The sequence below is a fragment of the Mytilus galloprovincialis genome, chromosome 13 (genome assembly GCF_965363235.1).
Source record: "Mytilus galloprovincialis chromosome 13, xbMytGall1.hap1.1, whole genome shotgun sequence".
Classification (NCBI taxonomy): domain Eukaryota; kingdom Metazoa; phylum Mollusca; class Bivalvia; order Mytilida; family Mytilidae; genus Mytilus; species Mytilus galloprovincialis.
The window spans coordinates 60,721,940-60,745,113 of NC_134850.1; the positions used below are offsets into that span (position 1 = coordinate 60,721,940).

At 33.2% G+C, this 23,174-nt stretch overlaps 1 protein-coding gene across 1 annotated transcript; it reads right to left on the bottom strand.

The window, feature by feature from the left end:
• Positions 1-23,062, bottom strand: LOC143057199 (sperm-associated antigen 7-like). The gene is made up of 7 exons (XM_076230456.1): positions 22,924-23,062; positions 19,747-19,814; positions 19,184-19,272; positions 7,054-7,138; positions 5,186-5,275; positions 3,704-3,860; positions 1-2,120 (listed from the first exon to the last, which is right to left on the bottom strand). The coding sequence occupies exons 1-7, from the start codon at positions 23,000-23,002 to the stop codon at positions 1,960-1,962; spliced, it is 729 nt and encodes a 242-aa protein (XP_076086571.1). The 5' UTR covers positions 23,003-23,062; the 3' UTR covers positions 1-1,959.
• Positions 23,063-23,174: the final 112 nt, after the last annotated feature.

A 23,174-nucleotide genomic window follows, 5' to 3' on the forward strand; every position in this document is an offset into this window, starting at 1 on the left:
TTGGGTATCAAAACTATTTTATTCTTTCTTTTTTTCCAATGCATCAACACATAACAGTACTGTAACTATATTTCATACTTCTCATTTTACAATTATTTTCCATTGTTGTAAACAGAATGTATTTTGTCCAGATATTCAGATATTTAACCTAGGTTACTGTTAGCCTGTTTTATGTATATATATGTATACATTTAATATGTAACATATTGCTGTTTTCTTACAAGTGATTATTCATAACATTTTATATGGGAGATAACTCTATAATCTATAAAAAAATGCAACAAAAATGTCAAGATTAATAACAAATTTCCATCACTTACAGGATATGATAAAATTTTCTGTAAAAAAAGGTGAACTACATGGATGATTACTGTAAATTTGGAAATTCTAATGACATTTTTTTTTAATGCAATGTGATTACCGGTATGTATAAAAGTAAAATTGGAAATGTTAAAATTCAACATATGATTGATCTTCCAAATGGTGCTTTTTCTCATAAAAAAAATTGCATCTTAAAGCAAATATTACTTCACAATGTCACAATTCCCCAGAATGACCCCAGGTCAAGCAGTACAAGAAAACAACCCAAAAACTCCTTGTATATGTTGTGTACAAGTTGTAATGTTGTACAAATTATAATTTGTACAGATTTTTTGTACAAGTTATCAGTGTTTTCGGAACTGCTTAACACTAATGGATGATGCAAGCAAAAAGTCTTTTGTTTCGTAGATTTCTGTTATATTTTCACAACTTCATCATACCTTCTGATACTGAGCATTAATACAAAAAACATTATAAGACTACAAAAAGACATTTTATGGGTACAAATATGCTATAAGGAGAAAAATAAAATTAGAATTTAAACCATTCGGGTATCCTCATTCCGAGTTTGAGAACAAGGAGACTAGCACTAAATGTTCGGTTGAAGTATATAAATTTGAATTCAAAACATTAAACAAGGACATTATAGAAGATAAACCTGTATCACCTGGTGCAAGAAGGTATGTGTCAAAAAACTGATAACTTGTACAAAAACCCTGTACAAATTATAATTTGTACAAACTTACATCTTGTACACAACATATATACATTATTTCTTGAAAATCATATTTAAGAATCCCATGAAATTTATCTTTCATCAATAATCCCACATTTTTATTCTTTGATTTAAAATCCCTATATTATATGTGTGCAATAGTTTCTAAATTTACAGTAATATAATACAATTATTAAATTATGAAAATGAATACAGGTAAGTATGTAGTATGATAAATGATTCTATAAAAAATGCATCTAAAACTAAACATAAAACATTATATATCATGATTTTCTTCCCAAAACAAATTACTATGGAACTAACATTTTCTTTCAAATATCAAACATTTAAAGGCTTGACAGGAACCTTTTTTAGACAGCAACCTCCAATACAAATAATTATATTTTTTTTCTAATTATACTTCAAAATTCTAAAAAAATTGAAGCCACCCACTTTAATCAATATGCCTCCCATCAATCCCATCAATTTTGAAACAGCACTAACGAACACTCATACAACAATCATAAAACCATATTAAGTATGTGCAGCCTTTTTTAAAAAGTTAATCACATGGGTTGAAAGGTCTTTTGAAAATGCTATTAGAACACGTTCAGTAATATTGAGAGTATTAAACAATTAAAGACAATAAAACCCTTCTGGGAATCTTTAGTAACTCATGTAATACTGCACCTATGTATTGGTATAAAACTTTAACTGAAAATGGACCTCATTTTTCAGATCCTTTGTCTCTTATTATCCTTTTATGAATGATATTTGAAATTACTGGAGAAGACATACTTAAAAATGTCTAGGTCTATATCTGTCATCAGAACATGATTTTTTTAAAACAAGTTAAAATCTTCAAACAAGGTTAAAAAAAATACAAACAACAGTAATCAAAGGTAACTATGTAAAAGTAAACATCAAGGTAGATCTGGACAGGAAGAGGTAGTAGTCTCTGTTGATGCATTCTGGGAAGATAATTCTGATGCTGATGAACTTTCTGTTTTTAACTTCTTTTTGGCACGCGTGTCTGCTAATACTTGCTCTACTGTTCTTCGATCACGTTTGTTTTCACTGGGAACTGAAAGAAAACAATCACATATTTTAGCACTATCAATAAACTTTGATTTGTATGTGAAAAAAGACATCTTTAGACAATAAAAACTTTTAATTTGTGAAAATACTTTTGGGACAGAAGGATGGTCAGATGCCAGTCATTGGTAACACTATTTCATTATTGTTTATTGAGAACTGATTTTTTGGGATTTAGTCGGAAAAAGGATAACCACAAAGTTAAGTATTCAAGGAAGCACCGGAATAATCTTACAGATATATTTGCAGCACTTATAAAATATACGAATTACGAAATCAAATATCAAAGAAAATCAAAATTTTCCTTAACTAACATACAATAGTACTAACAAATACAAATGAATCAATTTTTCTGTTGACTATGAATGACAGAGAAAAGTGACTTGTACAACATGTACAAGTAAATTAATTAAAAAAATTTGACATTTTCATAACTTATCTATAAGGTAAGATATTTAACAATCACCCTTGGTCATTATGCATTTTGAAAACCGAACATTTATATGCAACAACTTTCATAATTTGACCAATTACATTCACTATTAAATATACACATAACAGGATTATGAAAAATAGCCACAATTTTTTTTGTAATAGATGTACTGAATGGGAAACAGTCATGCCTTTTTAGCTACCAGCAATTTTTTTTCACTTCAAATTCCAGTCATTAACAATAGACAGAAGTCACAGACAAACAAAAATTACAATTCCAGACAAAAGATTTTCAGAGATGACTTTAACAATGACATCATTGAAGTGTTTTTAACAGAAATTAGATTCCTGAACCTTGCAGAGGTTATGTAACTTTCATAACAAGTATATCATCATTTTGTAACTTGAATATGTGAGCATATATTTCATTGATAAAGGAGTAAGTTCAATAAGTTGAATAAAGGGCCCCCTTATTTAGCTTAAATTTTGAATTGGAATTTATTGACCGATATTACAAAGAATCATAGCTAATACATTGACTAGATAGGTAATTAGTCTATTTGTTGACAATTTACGTTCCTGCGTTTTATTCATGACGTCACAAAAAGAACTTGTTTTGATTTTTCACAAAAAATCAATGAAAATGAATAAATTTCCATTAATTATTGGACAGGAAACATGATGCTCGTCTGTCTACAAAACAGATCTTTCAAAATAATGTTTGAATGACATTTTACATGTATAACTTGAATATTAGTTTGTTGACAGCTGCATATGTTTCCTGGTCCTAAATTTGGCTGAAATCTGGCTGATTTTGTCAAATTTCGCCAAAATACCTTATTTTGACCTCATTGGGATGTAAAACTTAATGCTTTAGGAAAGACAAAAATAGTTCTATATATTTATCTCACATGTCTTCAATTCAACTTAAAACGTTTTTTTTTTGTTACATTGAAATTAATAATTGGGGGCCAAATATGGCCCTTATCGAACTTGCTCCTTTCTGGAAATGTTCATCAATAGGATGTATAGAACGACGGTATGATCCATGCACTATATTTTGTGAATCTCAGTAGTAGTGATAAAACTTAAAAGATCAAGTCAGTAACATAGGGTTTACCCCAAAACTGCTGTTCTTACCAAAACCATATGATCTGTTAGCTAGTGTCTGTTTAGCTCCATCTTTGGCTGATTCATCTCCGATCAGATGTTTGTATTTATCTTTGTAATCTGATACTGGAATAACTTTCTCTGTCTTTTTATTGGAATCTGCCTCTGCCTGCAATCTATCGATTTCCTGTTAAAGGGATAAAGAATAAAGCATCAAAGTATAACTTCAAACTGATATTCAATATATCAAAATTTGCTTGGTATCAATCTAATGAGTGGAGTCTTTTCAACATAATTTTAACTAGGTTTCAGAAAAAAAATGGTATTTAATTTGGTGAAGCATGGCAGTCGGCTGCAAAATGTTTCAGTGCTATGGTCCTTGATAGATTTTAAAATAGCACTTTGTCGTTTCCTTGTAATAATCTATGAACTGTTCAAAAATGCTTTTTAAATTTTATTATGTTGTTATTGATGATAAATTTAAGTCAAGTTTGATATTTACAATTCACACTTTTACTTGTTCATGAGTTATTGATATATTGTATAAAATAGCTAATATGTCATTTCCATGCAATAATGTATGCATTGTTCAAGGAATATCCTTCAAATTTTACTAACATGTAAGTGATAACAAAATTGATGTGAAGTGCAATATTGATGATTTTCCCCTATTAATGTTCAGAAGTTATGTTCCTTGGAAGATTTTAAAATAGCACTTTGTCATTTGTGTGTATTAATCTAAGAATTGTTCTACAAAATTAATGCTTTTCAAAATTACTGATGACAAAATGGAGGTCAATTTCAAATTGATGATGTTCATCTTTGCTGTTCAGGAGTAATTTTTTAATAGAAAAATATGTGCAGAATGTGACAGCTCAAACAAGCCTGAAAGTGCCTTCTAAATACAGAAAACACAGTTTGCTGTCAATTTGAAAATTCAATTTTTGTTATATTTTGTTCTTGTGCTATGCTGTTTCACCACTGCCCAAGGTTAGTAGGAGGGTTGAGGTCCCACTAACATGTTTCAATCTGCCATATTTTGTAAGTGCCTGTCCAAAGTCTAGAGCCAGTTATTCAGATGTTATTGTTACCGGTAGTTTCTGTATATCATATTTCTTTTTTTTCTGTGTTGTTGTCTTTTTCATAAATCAGGTTAGTTTCTTGTTTGAATTGTTTTCTATTTGTCATTTGATGATCTTTTATAGCTTGCTTTGTGGAATGGGTATAGTTCAATGCTGAAAATTGTACACCCCTATAAAGTCATTTGGTTTCTGGCAGAGAGTGGTCTCAGTTATAATCATACCTCACCTCCTTAATTTCCATTTAACAGGTTTTTTTACAAAATAAAAGACAATACTTGAATCCGCTTTCAGTACTTAATTTTTGACTAGGTTCTAAGTTGGCCTTAACTAGATTCGATCCCTCTTTCTTTAAACTGTTCCTGAACCAATCTTACTTGGCTTTTTCTAGATCCTAAATATATCCTATCTTACACCTGGTGCCAGTACTTACCTTTTGTTTAGCTGCTAATTTGGCTTTTTCTGGGTCCCATTCCTCCCCTTTCCTGTAAGCCTGTAATTCATCATCAGTAGGAGCAAATTCCTGTAAATATATTAAAGTATGGTCATGTGGTTTGTCTTAAACTTATATTTTTATTGCCACCTTGGTACCTTATCACTCTTTTAGACAAATCCTTTACCAATTATTTTGGATGACACTTTTTTTAATACCACACTACAAATAATTTTCATTCGTAAAATAATGTTCACTACTACCTTTTTCAAAATCTAAATATATGCAGTGTCCATCCAACCCATACATTTTCCCCCTGATTAGCTTTCATTACACATATTTTTTGCATATGATCATATATAGATGATTAATAAGAACATTCCAGAGATCTGTGTTGAGGAAAATAAAATTGAAGATAATGGAACCAAAATCTTGGTGATTGATTTTCAATTGATAAGTTGTTCAAGAAATATTTTTGCATGATTTTACATGAGGTAATATTATAATCTCTTGAAAACCATTAATACTAGGAAATAGTCATTCTATAATTGCTGTTCTTCATTTTTACACATGATAAAAGTTCTGTAATGATGAAATTGCTCACATTTTAGCATAGCATCCATATCAAGATTCAGGGGGGGGGGGCTACAAATATGGTTAATTCAGAGTTCATAGACTTTCAACAAGTCCAACTCCTAATGTTGCCTCATAGGTGGGATCCACATTTTTTCTAAATTCCTAGATTGGGACCCTGGGGTATGAGTACAAAGGGTATCTCTACCTTCCCTGGGGTATGAGTATAAAGGGTATCTCTACCTTCCCTGGGGTATGAGTATAAAGGGTATCTCTACCTTCCCTGGGGTATGAGTATAAAGGGTATCTCTACCTTCCCTGGGGTACCAGTGTAAAGGGTATCTCTACCTTTTTCCAATACATCACATTGGGACCCTGGGGTACGAGTGTAAAGGGTATCTCTATGAGTGTAAAGGGTATCTCTACCTTCCCCGGGGTACAAGTGTAAAGGGTATTTCTACCTTCCCCGGGGTACAAGTGTAAAGGGTATCTCTACCTTCCCCGGGGTATGAGTGTAAAGGGTATCTCTACCTTCCCTGGGGTACAAGTGTAAAGGGTATCTCTACCTTTTTCCAACACATCACATTGGGAGCCTGGGGTACGAGTGTAAAGGGTATCTCTACCTTCCCTGGGGTATGAGTGTAAAGGGTATCTCTACCTTCCCTGGGGTATGAGTGTAAAGGGTATCTCTACCTTTTTCCAACACATCACATTGGGACCCCAGGGTATGAGTGTAAAGGGTATCTCTACCTTTTTCCAACACATCCCATTGGGACCCCGGGGTACGAGTGTAAAGGGTATCTCTACCTTTTTCCAACACATCCCATTGGGACCCCGGGGTAAGAGTGTAAAGGGTATCTCTACCTTTTTCCAACACATCACATTGGGACCCCAGGATATGAGTGTAAAGGGTGTCTCTACCCTTTTCCAACACATCCCATTGGGACCCCAGGGTACGAGTGTAAAGGGTATCTCTACCTTCCCCAGGGTACGAGTGTAAAGGGTATCTCTACCTTCCCCGGGGTACGAGTGTAAAGGGTATCTCTACCTTTTTCCAACACATCACATTGGGACCCCAGGGTACGAGTGTAAAGGGTATCTCTACCTTCCCCGGGGTACGAGTGTAAAGGGTATCTCTATGAGTGAAAAGGGTATCTCCACCTTCCCCGGGGTACGAGTGTAAAGGGTGTCTCTACCTTTTTCCAACACATCACATTGGGACCCTGGGGTATGAGTGTAAAGGGTATCTCTATGAGTGTAAAGGGTATCTCTATGAGTGTAAAGGGTGTCTCTACCTTTTTCCAACACATCACATATCTGTCCTGTTCTTCTACTCCAAAGGAAAATGATGTCAACCCAGCCACATCTGTCACTTCATGGCTGAAAATAAAACAAATGCAGAATTACAAAATGATGTCAACCCAGCCACATCTGTCACTTCATGGCTGAAAATAAAACAAATGCAGAATTATAACATGTGTTCTGGGTTTAGGGCTATTCCATTAAAAAGGAGGTACTAGGGTCGGAAGGCAATTTTTAAGTACCCCCAAGACCAAGAGGAATAAACCATGTATCTTCACACCAAACAACAGGAAGTTGTTTCATATAATACAAGAACCAACAGGAATATATCTAACTTATTTTATTCTAATTCACCACAACCCAAGGAATTGTTATTAAAACATTATAGTTGCTGGACAATTTAGAGGGGGTGGACAGGGTTAAGGGAACCTGGGAATGAGGGGGAGGGAAGAAATGAGATCAAACTTCATTGTGTTTTAAATCTTAAATATGAACCAGATGCTCCGCAGGGCACAGCTTTATACGACCGTAGAGGTCCCACCCTGAACGGTTGGGGCTAGTATGGACACAACATTTAAGCTGGATACAGCTTTGAATTTGGATTGTGATTAAATAGTTGACCCAGTATAGGTTTCTGACACAGAATGAATGTGGTCTAATGAACTTAAATTGTTTTTCTTCCTTTGAGCAATTCACTATGCTGTTGAATATTAATACTCTAAAAAAAAACATATTTGAAGAAATTTTCTTTTTAATTTCTGAAATCTGAAATGAGAAAATTTGACCCCTCCCCCCCCCCCCCAATTTTTTTTCCACCTCCCCCTTTCCCTTATTCCAAAAATGATCTCAATTCAAATTTCTAATGGAGTTTGCAACAATAACTACTCATTTAAATACATCATAAAATATTAAAATATAAAATGTCATACAGTCATGGTTAAAATTAATATTAATTAATAGTAACTTCTAAAACCAGGTGCTCCGCAGGGCACAGCTTTATACGACCGCAGAGGTCGAACCCTGAACAGTTGGGGCAAGTATGGACACAACAATCAAACTTGATACAGCTCTGAATTTGGATTGTGATCAAATTCTTGACATAATATGAGTTTCTGACACAAAACAAATGTCAAGATCTTACTAATCTATTATGCAATATTTTCAAAAATTTGGAATTTGAGAAATTTGGGAAAAAAAATTTGAAAACTACTACCACCCTCCTTTTTTGCAATAAGTCCAAAACCTGACATTTCTTTATACATAATTTACAAAGAATGTAAGGGAGGTAAATCGGAACATACCAAACATTGTATGTTAATTGTTCATGAATTACCTCCCTTACACTTCTTTTAAATTGTCTTAATTGTCTAGAAAAACCTAGTTTTTACCCTTTTTTGCCCCTAATTCCAAAACATTTTGAGCCATAACCCCCAAAGTCATAACTAACCATCCCTTCATGGTATGGAAACTTGTGGTATAATATCAGAGAGATTCATACATTTAAACACAAGTTATATTGTTTGGAAACTACAAAAATGCTTAATTTGGACCCCCTTTTTGGCCCCTTATTCCTAAACTGTTGGGGTCATAACCCCCAAAATCAATCCCAACCTTCCTTTATTGGTATTAAACCTTCTGGTAAAACTTTATAGAGATCCATTCACTAAATCTAAAGTTATTGTCTGGAAAACCTATCCCCCCTTTTTAGCCCCTAATTCCCCTTTTTTAGCCTCTAATTCCAAAACATTTGGAGCCATAACCAATCAAAGTCATTACTAACCATCCCTTCATGGTACGGAAACGTGGTAAAATTTCAGAGAGATTCATACACTTAAACACAAGTTATTGTTTGAAAACTACAAAAATGCTTATTTTGGGCCCCTGTTGGGACCATAACCCCCAAAATCAATCCCAACCTTCCTTTAGTGGTATTGAACCTTCTGGTAAAAATTTATAGAGATCCAATCACTAAATCCTAAGTTATTGTCCGGAAACTGAATGCGTCTTCTTACGATGCAGTCATGATACCATTATATACGACGCAAATTTTTTTTGCGGTCTTATAAAAATAAATGGGCTTTGGACACAGATGATGCCATGCTAGCATATAACGTTATAAAGGGAAATAACTCAAGAACTGTAAAAGTGAAGCTGCCAAAAATTGAACTTAAACTGAGTTTAGAGGTAATATAAGCCATATATACACATTTCATTAAATTTAGTTGAGACAAACTTAAGTTAAGAGAACAGAAACTAAAAAAATCTTCAATTTTTCCATTTGTAAAGAGGCATAACCCTAGAATGGTAATCAAAGTGCTTGTATTCACTGAATGGTAAAGACTGCTTTAGTTTATCAGTTGGTATTGCATTGTATATATATATTGTATATTGCATTGATTTAAGTTGATTCAACTTCTATTCTGGACAAAGAAAGATAACTCCAATTTTCAAAGAAGATTTCATATAGCATTGGTTTTAGGTGATTCAACAACCATTCTGGACAAAGAAAGATAACTCAAATTTATTGTCTTGAAACTACAAAAATTCTTGTTTTTGGTCCCTTTTTGGCCCTTTTATTCCTAGACTGTTTGCCCCATAACCCACAAAATATATCCCAACCTTCTACTTATGGTATTTTTAAAGAGGCTGTCCAAGGAAATATCAGGCGAATCCTATGATATGGGTGGCACAACATAATTTTTTTCCCACTGAAATTTTGGTTCCAATGCAATGTTTATATCATACAAAGGATATATGTCAAAGATATTTTTGAATCAACAGTGGATGGCTCGGAAAATGATTTTAAAGTTCACTAACAATGCAACAAAATTTAGTACACAATGAAGAGTTATCTCCCCTTTTCAATGAATTTTCAGTGCTTTCTATGTAATTCTTTTCTCTTTATTTGTTGCAGTTAATAAAAAAACAAAATTTAACTTTGATAAAGAATGAATTTGTGATATGAAATAGATGAAAAAATTTTGAAAACAAGATATGTCATGTGCCATCCACTGCCTGGCTTTTCCATGGACAACCTCTTAAAAACATTGTGGTACAATTTCAGAACAATTGAAATACTTAAACACAACTTTTTGTACTGACACTAGATAAATGCTTGTTTTGGGCCCCTTTGGGCCCATAATTCCTAAACCCTAGGGACCATAACCCCCAAAATCAATCCCAAGCTTCCTTTTATGGTTATAAACATTGTGTTAAAATTTTATTGATTTCTACTGACTAATACTAAAGTTATTATCTGGAAACCATCCGTCTTCGGACGACGCTGACGATGCCGACGAAGACGTGATACCAATATACGTATAAAAATATAATTTGGTCACCAGGGTTTGAAACATTTCAAATCTTATAAAAATCACTGATGAAAATTAGAACTGGGGTCTATAGAACTGCAAATGGATTGTTTTGTTAACTTAATATATGTTGGCCATTTTTGCTTCCAATTAGCTTTGTTGGCTCAGAGATGTTTGAAAAAAGTTTACAATGACGGCCAGCCAAAAGATAGGAAGAATCAACAAGTGAAACTACGAGCTACTGCTCACTGATGATACCCCCGCCCAAATATGCATTTGGATGTAGTTATTTTAAAATGATGTAAGTGTTCAGTAAACAGGAAGTTGTTGAGCTCACACTACTTCAGAATCATAGGGAGAAGTGACTTCTCTTTTTGAAACTGATGTGGAGAAGTGGTGAGATTTGGAAGAGAAGGCGCTACAATGTTAGTTTTTACTATGATATAAAGGGCTATTTGTATCTCTTTTTTTATATTGTTCAATTCATACCTGAGTATACAATTAATGCAACAGTTCAAATTCAAAGCTGTTTAAGTGTATCATATCTAGTTGCACTATTATATTAGTTCCTCTGTGAAAATAAAGTAAGAAACTTCCAGATTTTTACTGGCCCTTCAAAATTGAGAAGAAATTAGCTCTTGGAATTGTAGTATTATGTATACTCTATAAAAATATCTACATGTTATATCAACATTTATTAATGATAAAGAAAATTACTGTCACATTTTTAATTGATTTTGAAATGAAAATGTGTGAACTAAAAGCTATTTTGAGTTTCTGAATAACACATTTCATGCTTTTTCTTTCTTTTCCATATATCTTTTGGTCTTCAATTCTAGTGGGTATATTTCATCATCATAGATGTATTTTGTCACCTGCCTGTAATTATTATTAACATCTCCTCAGAGACGAAATTAAGAATTGAACGATGGACATTTTGTGGGCTGAATGCTTTTAACTACCTGATTGGAAGATATTACTGAGACGTGAATAATTAAAGTTCTTTGATTGGTTGGGACAATCCAAACCTGGTAAATGTCTTTCAATCCTGTAGAGTATCAGATTTGTCCTCTCTATTTTAGAAATTAGATTTTGCCTGGTCATTAATCATGCATATTGGTACACAGATAACTTTTATCTATAAATAGCCGAATCTCCTGGAGTTTTGTAAACACACACAACATTAAACGATATACTTCTTCATAACGTGTGTGGTAAAATTTGTTGATTGATATGCAAGGCTATTCTGAATGAATTAATCTACAAATCGAGAACACTTTCCATTTTCATCAGCTAAGAGACAGTTAGCTTTTTTTTCAAGCTATTACTTGTTGGTTTTTTTATTGTATTTGATCGGCAAACCCGGAATTACCCTTATCCAAACCCGGAATTTGATCCGGTATTGTAATAGTCTTCATTTCTGGGTTTATGGCTAAACTGGCCACCCGCTGATTGATACTTTGCCTGTGTAGATAAGAGTCTATAAAAGCGAAACAACAGAAGGGGGCCAGTTTAGTTTATGGCATCCATTGGTTTACAATGTTGTTTTTGACAGTCAGATACGATTAAACTCGTATTTACACATTACTTGTTGGCAATTTTCAGTATAAAGCTAGCGACAAAATGAACATCGCTGTCATGAATAATAAAGATATAAATAATTTTTGAGATCGTTTGGAAGTTTTGGTCCCAAATTGAAAATTAGGAAAAACGTAGGGTATTTGCCATTGCCAATAGGAATGGTGTCTGAATACTGGACCCTGTGGAATGAATGGTGTCCAAATACTGGACCCTGTGGAATGAATGGTGTCCGAATACTGGACCCTGTGGAATGAATGGTGTCCGAATACTGGACCCTGTGGAATGAATGGTGTCCGAATACTGGACCCTGTGGAATGAATGGTGTCTGAATACTGGACCCTGTGGAATGAATGGTGTCGTAATTTCTGCTTCTTGCTATGTTTTTTTATAGTTATAAAGCCAGCAAATACGAATATCTCATAAAACTAGTAAATGCACGGGGTAATAAATAAATACGGACGTCAAATCTGTTGTCTGTTCTCTCTTGGTAGCGTGAATAAATATAATCAATAGTAAAAAATGATACGTTTATTAAACATCTAGAACTGCCGATATATTTCCATACAAGTACAATTTTCCAACAATAATATATAATAAACATATACGGGGCGAAGATACTTAAATAATATTCTTACTTGCATTTTCGTAAGGGTCAAACGGGATTATCTTAAATATAACAATGACAATATAAATAAAATGCAAGGCATACAGCTATCTGCGCTGCTTCTTACCTCTAAATTATAACCCTTACTTGTAATATAAAATGCGAGGCATACAGCTAATGCGCTGCTTCTTACCTCTAGGAACCCCCGGGATGAGCCTTGCTGCAAGCCAAATCTAAGCACAGCAAAGACTGACGAACGTGACGTTGCACTGGTATTTATTTCAAATTACCGGAAGTAAATATTCTAAGCAGGAAGAAAAACAACGTAAAACGCTTACATAAAATATAGGAGTCCTCGACTCAAAATGCTTATAATCAAACACTCTTATAAATAAACATATCTAGACATATTAATTCTTCCAGTTAAGAACTCATAAATGTACACTTTTGGGTTCACGCTTAAAATATTGACCCAACGGTAACCTTCTGAACAATACATGACAAAGTTGCGCCATATACGACGTTATCGATACAGCTAATAACATAAAGTAAAACGTACGTTAATTACTCATTCAATATACTAAATACTAGAAATAACTTCTGACAACTTATATAAACTCTCTTAATACAATAATAACAATATTCCTTTACTTGGAAATAACCAATATATACATTTACAACACTGCCCCTCCCCCAGAATACATTTCGTCCTCGAAATATGGTCTTGTCAACTCTGACAACTGATACATTTAAAAATATTCTGTTCACAATATTCATACGTACATAATCCTCTTATCATACAAATAAAACAAAATTTTCTTCCAAGTATGAATATCTTCTCTTACACCTATATAACAGTAAAGTGTCACGAAAAAACAAAGTTCTATTTTTTTTTCCATCCAGTTACAGCACTAATATACTTCATTTAAAATTCAATCCAAGATTCTCCATTCTATCAGACACTGGAATTGTAAAAATCATGAAGCTCAACTTCTTTTAAACACCCGGCTAACCATAAGCCGACAGATGTCCTATTAAGTTCTTTACCACAAGGGTATCCCGCGTATAAATATATACACTATCTTCGATACTGATGCACCATACAAACAAAAGTATAAAAATTAGTACAAGGTACAACAAATAAAAAAAAAAATGGTCATCAGTATTCCCCGAGAAATATCTAAAATGGTGTAGACTATAGCTCAGCATTCCCATGGTGTAACCTAAATGTATATTGCAATCTAGACTACTGCCAATATACACCCACCGAAAGCAGCTTCCCACCAAAATAGTATTAAACAATCTTTATTGCATAAAAACAACAACGCCAATTCAATAGGACCATCAAATTCCAGATTCTGATAAAAATTCACCTGTTTCCAAAAAATCTCAAAACAATTTCAATACCACGATATACTTTCAAAAATCTATAATACTGTATACTCTTCTCAAAAAACAATAAATCTCTTTTTACATTTTATCAATAACAAAAAAAATCACACAAGTTTCATAACTACATTATAAAAAATCCCAATCTACACAAAAATACTCAGATATTTGGCCAGTGTAGGCTTATCTGATATATAGTCCTAACTATTTCTGATAATCCTGACTTGTAAATCCAAACTGCGGGTTTCCTCCGAAAGTATTCATATTTTCTGGTTTCCCTCTTTTTCCTCTTGAGAAAGGACAATCTCTGCTGTAATGTCCCTCTTGGTGGCACGAGTAACATGTATTTACTCTGTTACTGTTGTTTGCTTTAAATTGGTCTTTCTTCCTAACATTATGTCTATTCAACGGACCAAAATTTTCTCTTTCTTGCTTCTCAGTTTTAAATAGATCTTTTATCTCATTTAAATCCTGCTTTATGTCTTCAACATCCATTTTGAACTCCTTTTTCAAATTGTCTATGCCCATTTTAAATTCTGCATGAGTGACATATTGGGTTGGATTTTCCGTCCTCCATACCTCTAAGTCTTCTGTTTTCTCTTGTGTTATACAGTTTGCATCTGTATTTACTTGTCTGACATTAAAGTTTTTATTTACATTTTTTCGACAACACTCGTGCCATGTGACTATATTTATTGCATCCTGCAATGTTGCTGGCTTCTGTATGAGGACCTCATAAGCTAGTGACTGGTCTGGCAGACCTTTGATAAAGTGTTCTGTTTTAAATCGGTCCAGCAAACTCAAGTCATTTACTTCAGGGTATGCCTTGCTTACTTGTCTCTCCACACGAGATGCATATTCTTGTATGCTTTCTTTGTGGTCCTGTTTGATAAATTGCAAATTGGTCCTATAAGTCTCTGGTAATATATGGTCCCCAAATCTCTGTGACATAGCCTTATGAATACATTTTATATCTTTATGGAATGGCATAGGAAGCTCATTTACATATACTAGGGCTTCATCTCTCAGACAATTTAGAATTAATTCCTCTATTTGTCTGTCATTGGACCATCTAAACCTATTACTCAGTAAACTAAACTGTGTCCAGAAGGCCTTGAAATCCCCTTTACCATCAAAGAATGGACTTCTAGGTTTTGGTTCTTCCCCTTGTAGTTGCTGAATACGACTACTTTCTCTTACATAATTTGTACTAACTGGACGTGGTGTATAAATGCTATCAGTACTTGGACCAGCTGGTAATTGTTGGATCACTGATACCTGGTTATTTTGTTCAGTTGTGGGCATGCTATTTTGACTGAAATTCTGCGTATTGGTGTTGTTTTCAGCCACATGGTTACCCCTTGCTAATTGAGCTATATTTTCCTGATTTAGCTTAACTTGCGTGCTCATCTCTGATACTTGCGTGCTCATCTCAGAAACTTTCGTCTTGAGCTCAGAAAATCTATCATTTTGATTTTTTAATTGTCTCTGAATGTCCGTTAGAATAGCAATAATATTGTTATCATTCAAATTCGTCTTACTTTCCTCAATCGTCCTAGTATTTTGCACAGACGAGTTTATCGGGCTTACTATGGGGCTGTAGGTAGATAAATTAACATCATCTTCTATACCCAAATCTATCAAATTACAGGGCTGATCAGTTCCGCTCTGTGAAATAATAATATTCTCCATACTTTCCCCCCTTCCAAAATTTGGAGCTGGGATTTTTCTATTCCTAAGATCCATGTTTAAAACAAACAGTAATATGCCAATAGAAGCTAACTGCACCTCTATTCCCCTAATAAATAATTATTAGGAAGCTAAATGCACCTCCTTTATATATTTTTTCTCTAGGAAGCTAAATGCACCTCCTTAATATATTTTTTTTCTCTAGGAAGCTAATTGCACTTCCTTAATATTTTTTTTCTTTAAAAGGAAGCTAAATGCACCTCCTTAAAAAATATTAAAAAAATTTAGGAGCTAAATGCACTCCTGTATTTTCCAAAATAATCCATTCAACACAGAATTATGTATAGAGCTAAATGCACTCCATACACAATATATGTCACTTAGTGTGTTCCATACAAATTAATATTTCTAAAAATAGACGTGCCAAATTCCTTGAAACGTGAGAACTAAACCGCTGCCACCATTGTCGTAATTTCTGCTTCTTGCTATGTTTTTTTATAGTTATAAAGCCAGCAAATACGAATATCTCATAAAACTAGTAAATGCACGGGGTAATAAATAAATACGGACGTCAAATCTGTTGTCTGTTCTCTCTTGGTAGCGTGAATAAATATAATCAATAGTAAAAAATGATACGTTTATTAAACATCTAGAACTGCCGATATATTTCCATACAAGTACAATTTTCCAACAATAATATATAATAAACATATACGGGGCGAAGATACTTAAATAATATTCTTACTTGCATTTTCGTAAGGGTCAAACGGGATTATCTTAAATATAACAATGACAATATAAATAAAATGCAAGGCATACAGCTATCTGCGCTGCTTCTTACCTCTAAATTATAACCCTTACTTGTAATATAAAATGCGAGGCATACAGCTAATGCGCTGCTTCTTACCTCTAGGAACCCCCGGGATGAGCCTTGCTGCAAGCCAAATCTAAGCACAGCAAAGACTGACGAACGTGACGTTGCACTGGTATTTATTTCAAATTACCGGAAGTAAATATTCTAAGCAGGAAGAAAAACAACGTAAAACGCTTTCATAAAATATAGGAGTCCTCGACTCAAAATGCTTATAATCAAACACTCTTATAAATAAACATATCTAGACATATTAATTCTTCCAGTTAAGAACTCATAAATGTACACTTTTGGGTTCACGCTTAAAATATTGACCCAACGGTAACCTTCTGAACAATACATGACAAAGTTGCGCCATATACGACGTTATCGATACAGCTAATAACATAAAGTAAAACGTACGTTAATTACTCATTCAATATACTAAATACTAGAAATAACTTCTGACAACTTATATAAACTCTCTTAATACAATAATAACAATATTCCTTTACTTGGAAATAACCAATATATACATTTACAACAAATGGTGTCTGAATACCGGACCCTGTGGAATGCTAGAAAAATCCCTGGAGGGGTCTCAATAGTAATATGGCTTTAAAATGACCATATACTGATTGTTAAAACATCAGCAAAGTTAATTTTTATTTCTTTCAAATCGAATGTCCGTCGGGCCTAGCTAGTAACCAAAACAAAAGTCAGATTGCAAAACTGGAAGGTCGCAGACCTCGGAACACCGCTAATTTGAACCTCCAAATATTATTTTCAATAGAATTTGACATCGTCTGCCATGTGCTTGTCATTAAGGGGAAGTAACTCTTGCACTTCTGGAACTGGTACCATATCTGTATCTGTAATCGTAATTCTGCCAATCAAGGCACACCTCCATTCACACAGAGGAAAATGTCAATACGCAATATAACACAATACAACGCGCATCACTTCATATATTAAAATTTTCCGCCACCTCAAGAATTTATGTTACATACACAAAAATAAAACATTAGAAAAAACTTTGATAGAAATAAAACTAAAATGTTCTTTGAATACAAAAACAACTCATTCTGGGACCATGTGTGCCCGATATGTACTTGCAAGGCCAATCTTACTAAACTACACTATTAAGCAATTAGAAGTTAGATTTTCTACTACCTTGCTTATCTATATTAGCTAATAAAGCATAGCGTTTGTTATGCATATTATAAAGCAACTGTCTACACAGGGGTTCCAAAATGTTACTGGTTTCCTCAAAAACAGCTCTGTTTGCATTAATGTCTACATAACAGAACGGATTGATGATTAGTTGGATAAGATCAATTGGAAACGAAGTTGCAACTTTGGCTAGGATCAGGCTTCCATTATCTAAGATCTTTGACAAAAGTGGTATTCTTGTCTCTTCTAACTTTTCACACAATAGAATAAAATGTTCCACCGTTTCATCCGCTTTACCACAGAGTTTACAATTTGGACTTATAAAGTTATTCTTTGAAAATGATGCCTTGTGGGTTTGTAGGATATAGTTCCCAGTTGAAATTTTAAGACGTACAGGAATTTTTCTGATGTCCTTTAGATTTGCATTAACTGATATAGCTAAAGGATGTACAGATCCAATATTATATTTATGGTCCATAAATTTAAGAGTTGAGTAACCTTTTGACTCATCAGTAATTTTAGATGTCCAATAGTCATGAATTTTGGATTTAACTAGCTTTTTCCATTGGAATTTTGATAACGGATTGGTTAAATAAGCATATAAGTCATTAATTTCATATTTTAAACATAATTCCTTGACTTCAATAAACCAGCTGCAACTATTAAGGGATTTTATCTGTAACTGTCTTTCGGCTAGCCGCCATTCAATTGAATCACAATTCGCTCTAGATATGTAGGTAGAATACAACATTGCGCCTACCGCTGCATAAGTCACGGGAGTAGTTATGTTTTCCAAAATATCACGATAAGAGCAGGAAACAAAAACAGTCGGTTATATAAGTCCTTGCTAAAACAAATTATAATAAATAACGAAAAATAACATAATGAAACCGACAGTCAAGAAAAAAGAAGACCAACAACCAACAATACTTTTTTCTCTAAACACCAAGGGCCACTGGCCATAAACACTTCAACACATCAACAACCAACGGGATTTTTTATAATTGCCGTCCAACCCGGGTACATTCTTTTTAATGGAATAGCCCTTAGGTGTTATATCCTTTATTTTCTTACGATCTTTTAGTCTTTGAAATACAATTGATATTTTCGCTGTCTTGCTTTTTCGACAAAAGTTTAAGGCTCAACAAAAATGACCTAAATATTTCAAACATGTTTTTTATGTCAATGTAAGCATTAGGTAAACAGGCAATTGATGAGTGATGAATCTGTAACCACATCACAAAATAAAGCATGGGAACATGAAGCCTGATAACAAGTTCCATGGAGGTCTTGTATGTAGTTCCCTATAAATATACAAAGAAATTTCATACATGGCCATTAAATGTTAGAATGTATAAGTAATAGGTTCATGTACACTGGAAATTGACCATCGATGAATCTGTAACTACATCACAAAGTAAAGCATGTTCATATGAAGACTAATAACAAATTTCAGGAAGATCTGATTTGTAGTTCTTGGGTAAAATTGGAATGCACAGATGCCCTGAAGTATATTCATAACTTACACAATAGCTCTATAGACCTTATCCATTACTTCAAACTTGAACTTCTGTTTCTGTGGATCTTTGATGAATTCATGTATCCTTTTCTGTATCTGAAAAAGTCATTAAATTGTTTTTCATGATGTTTTAAAGCCATGCATGTATATATCAGTAAATTGCTACTCATCCAAAATCTTATCTTTGAAAATGTTTGGTCAATAGGAAAATAACTTCCCTACAACATTTTGAACAATAAACCATACTGTATCTTGTTTCAAAATGTGACCAACGATCTGTACTATACAGTTGAAACGTATTCTGATGTGAACAATTAAAGTTATATGCCAAATTACAGTTTGGAATCTTTATCTCAAGATTCACTTTACACATGAGAAATGGAAATGCAATCGTGTGAAACCACATGTACATTCTTATGATACAGTTTTTGGTATTAGGCAACAAGCTACAAAAAAATTGTATTTACATTAACATGAAGTTCAAATGTTCATCTTAATATTTTTTTCTATCAAATAACTAAATATACATGATTTATATATATGTTACTTTTTACATTCATCTGATCCTACCTTTTCTCTAAATACAACCAACTTTTTCTTATCAGCTTCTTGTTGCTTTTCGATCATCGCTTTCTGAGCTAAAAAATATCGGAAATAATTATTTACATTTAAACAATATTTGCATCAGCATGATCATCATAATCATATATATCAACAGAGATTTCAAAATGAAGTACCTTGGGATGTTTGCACTAGTCAATATCAATGATAGTTCTGTATTTTCTTTGACAAAAATTTGATTATACAATTTAACCATAATATTTTGTGTCATATATAACAATGTCCAATTTAAAAAAAAAATGGTTTCAGGTTGTCTTTTGCACACATGTATTATCATTGTTTGGGTGTTCTAATTTTCTTAGGATTTGGTGGCAGATCTTTGGACATGAATAATAATAATAATGAAAATTTATAAAGCGCCCTATATAAAAAATAAAAATTACTCTAAGGCGCTGTACATACACATGGTAATTAAAACATATCAATGACAATAACATAAAACATAAAAAAAATACATCGTGTCAGATTCAAATGCTGAAATAAAAAAAAAAATGCCTACCATGAAATAAAAGTTCAATACGAACAAAATTGGAACTCAGGCAAAGTATTAAAAGAGAATTTAAACTATTTAAATGATGATAAATGATTAAATGTAATATTTTACAAGACAGTATCATTTAAATATTGCTGGCTTTGCAAAACATTTAACATGTTTAAATCTAAATAATTTATTTAATGCATATGTGAATTCAAATTTCTATTCATCCATGTTATCTATATCAATTTATTAAAAAAAACATAACTAACTCAGGAACATATATATATATCATTTGTATATTGATGGGACTTGACAGTACCTACATGTAATTATACATTGTTATAGTCATAATCACATTCATTTCATTACAGAAGAGTAAAGAATGCAATAGCTAGGGGTAATAAAAATGGCGCCAATTGCATTCAAAGTAATAATTTTTTCACAAACCTTTATAAAACACTACACATCAAATAAATCACATTTCAATACATGTACATGTATCTTGGAAATTTTATATGACAAAATAAATATCTTTTCTACTTCTATAATACTAAAATAACGAGGTCCAATTTGTCAGCCGTCATAGGGTAAAAACGACAAATCAAAGAATTCAACTTTATATATAGCTAATATAGGACACTGGTGTTGATTAAAAATTACACCACTCCACTGACTCCAGACCCTTTTGTTTCCCACATAATTAATATTGCCAATAATTATCAAGGTCGAATCCGATACTGATACCAATAGTATATTCAGTTTATTACCTTATCTCTACGTTACGAATCTGACAGGCGCACCACCAAACGATGACTATTCAGGATTTTGCTATATACATTGTACACGGGTTAAAATCATAGCTAGGGTTGACACTACAAAATTCAATCATTGTCACATCGTTCCTGATGGTAGTATTTTAATCAGTATGACTTTCTAAGATGACAATACGAATACTAAAAATCTGGACTTAAGATAAGGCGTAAAGGTAGAGTTTTCAATTTGTTAGCCAGAATGACGTAAAACAGCGAATCAAAGAATTCAACTTTATTTATAACTCATATACGACAATGCTGTTGATTAAAAAATACTCCATTCCAGGCCCTTTTGTTTTCCAATAATTTATATTACCAATAATTGATAAGTTCCAGGTCGACGGGTTCAAACAGAAAGATTTTTAAAGCAGAGAAAAGTGTGCATCTTATAATCGACATGACTTTATCAGATGACAATACCAATACTAAAGTAAGGCTTACGCGTATAGTTATAAACTTTTTAATTCAGTCACAGACCCGCGATATCACGGGTGTGTTCTAGTATTATATATATAAACTATAAAACTGACCAATTAATCATGTCAACAGTCATGCATGTGTTCATTATATATGCTGAACCTTTGAAATGAAGTGGTTAATTATTGAGCAGTTCCCATGGATTTCAATTAGATCATTTTTTTTTCAAATTTCGGGCTGTCAGGATTAAAATTTCTTTAAATTTCGGGACCTCAGGATTTCATGTTTTTAAGCCCGAGATTTGGGGATCCGGACCCATCTGACCCCCTTTCATTGTAACCAGATTAACAACAAAAAGAAGTCTAGGTTGAATTTGTTTAATTTCTTAGGTAATTTTTTTCTTTATTAATTTTTAACTTTTAAAGTCTGTCAATAAGTCAACTCAGACAGTCTATAATTCCACTTCTTACAAAGTATAAACATTGAGTTCAGGCTAATCATCATGATCATCATGTTCATACATGTATGAGAGGGGATTGGACCTTTATCGGGACTCCAGGATTGGGTGTTTATAAGCTCAGGATTTCGGGATTGACCCTTTTAGGATTCGGGAATTCTTTTTTGAATTTCAGGAGGTACGGATTTAAAATTTTTTTAATTCGGGACCTCAGGATTTTGTGTTTTAATGCCTGGGATTTCGGGATCAAGAGTCCCCTCCAACCCCACCTCATGTATGACAAAGATAAAAATGGAATATTTTACATTAAAGTATATATCCATTTACTAACAACCCTTTCCGCTTTTCCCTGAATGTGACCTATCGAATTAGACTTACATGTATCACCAAGTTTGTACTTGCATGAGCAGCGTTAACATGACCATCATGACGGTTGACCCATGTGGAACAGGATCTGTTTACCCTTCCTGAAAACATGACCATCATGACGGTTGACCCATGTGGAACAGGATCTGTTTACCCTTCCTGAACACTTGAGATCACCCCAAAATTATTTTGTCTGGTTTTCTATGTATTGGTTTGAGTATTGTTGATTTTCTGTTGTTTTTCCTATTTAAGCAGTAGCTTTGTCGATTAATTTTAACTCATGAGTTTGAATGTTCCTTTGTCATGTTTGTCTGTTTTTTAAAAAAAACCTTTTTCCATTTATAGCAGATGTTTTCCCCTTCAATAGCTTCAATTATTTCTTCATGACTCTCCTTTAATATTCAGAGTTGTCATTACAAGCAATACTATCTGACGTTTTGACAGCCCAAGTTGTCTTATTTTTTTTTTTGTAAAGAAGGTCCGAGTTAACTACAGGCCGAGTTGTCTCGCCCCCATAAAATACCAAATTTTTACACCCATAAAATATGCAATTTATGGTCATTAAAAGTAACAAAGCCTTTTCCATGGCCACATACCTTTGACCTTTTTCCTTTCTGCATCATTTAATGACGGTGGTTTTTCCATTGAGCCCATAATTGATCCCAGTAAATCCATGTTCTTGATGAGATAATGTTTCGTCACGAAATACTTCGGCCATACTGCCAGAGCTGTGGTATTCACCATACACGGTCATTCAAAACTTGGGGAAAAAAAACAATTATAAAAAAATCATATAAAGAATGACAGAGAGAACACATTTTATTAAAATATTAGATGGTGAATGAAA

What these genes read in the sequence shown, in the direction of transcription:
- LOC143057199 (XM_076230456.1), bottom strand. Translation starts at nt 23,002, where the DNA reads ATGGATTTACTGGGATCAATTATGGGCTCAATGGAAAAACCACCGTCA. An exon ending in AAGGTCTATAGAGCTATTGT is followed by an intron (nt 7,139 to 19,183) that starts GTAAGTTATGAA and finishes TTTTATTTTCAG; the next exon opens with CCATGAAGTGACAGATGTGG. An exon ending in AATTAGCAGCTAAACAAAAG is followed by an intron (nt 3,861 to 5,185) that starts GTAAGTACTGGC and finishes TCCCTTTAACAG; the next exon opens with GAAATCGATAGATTGCAGGC.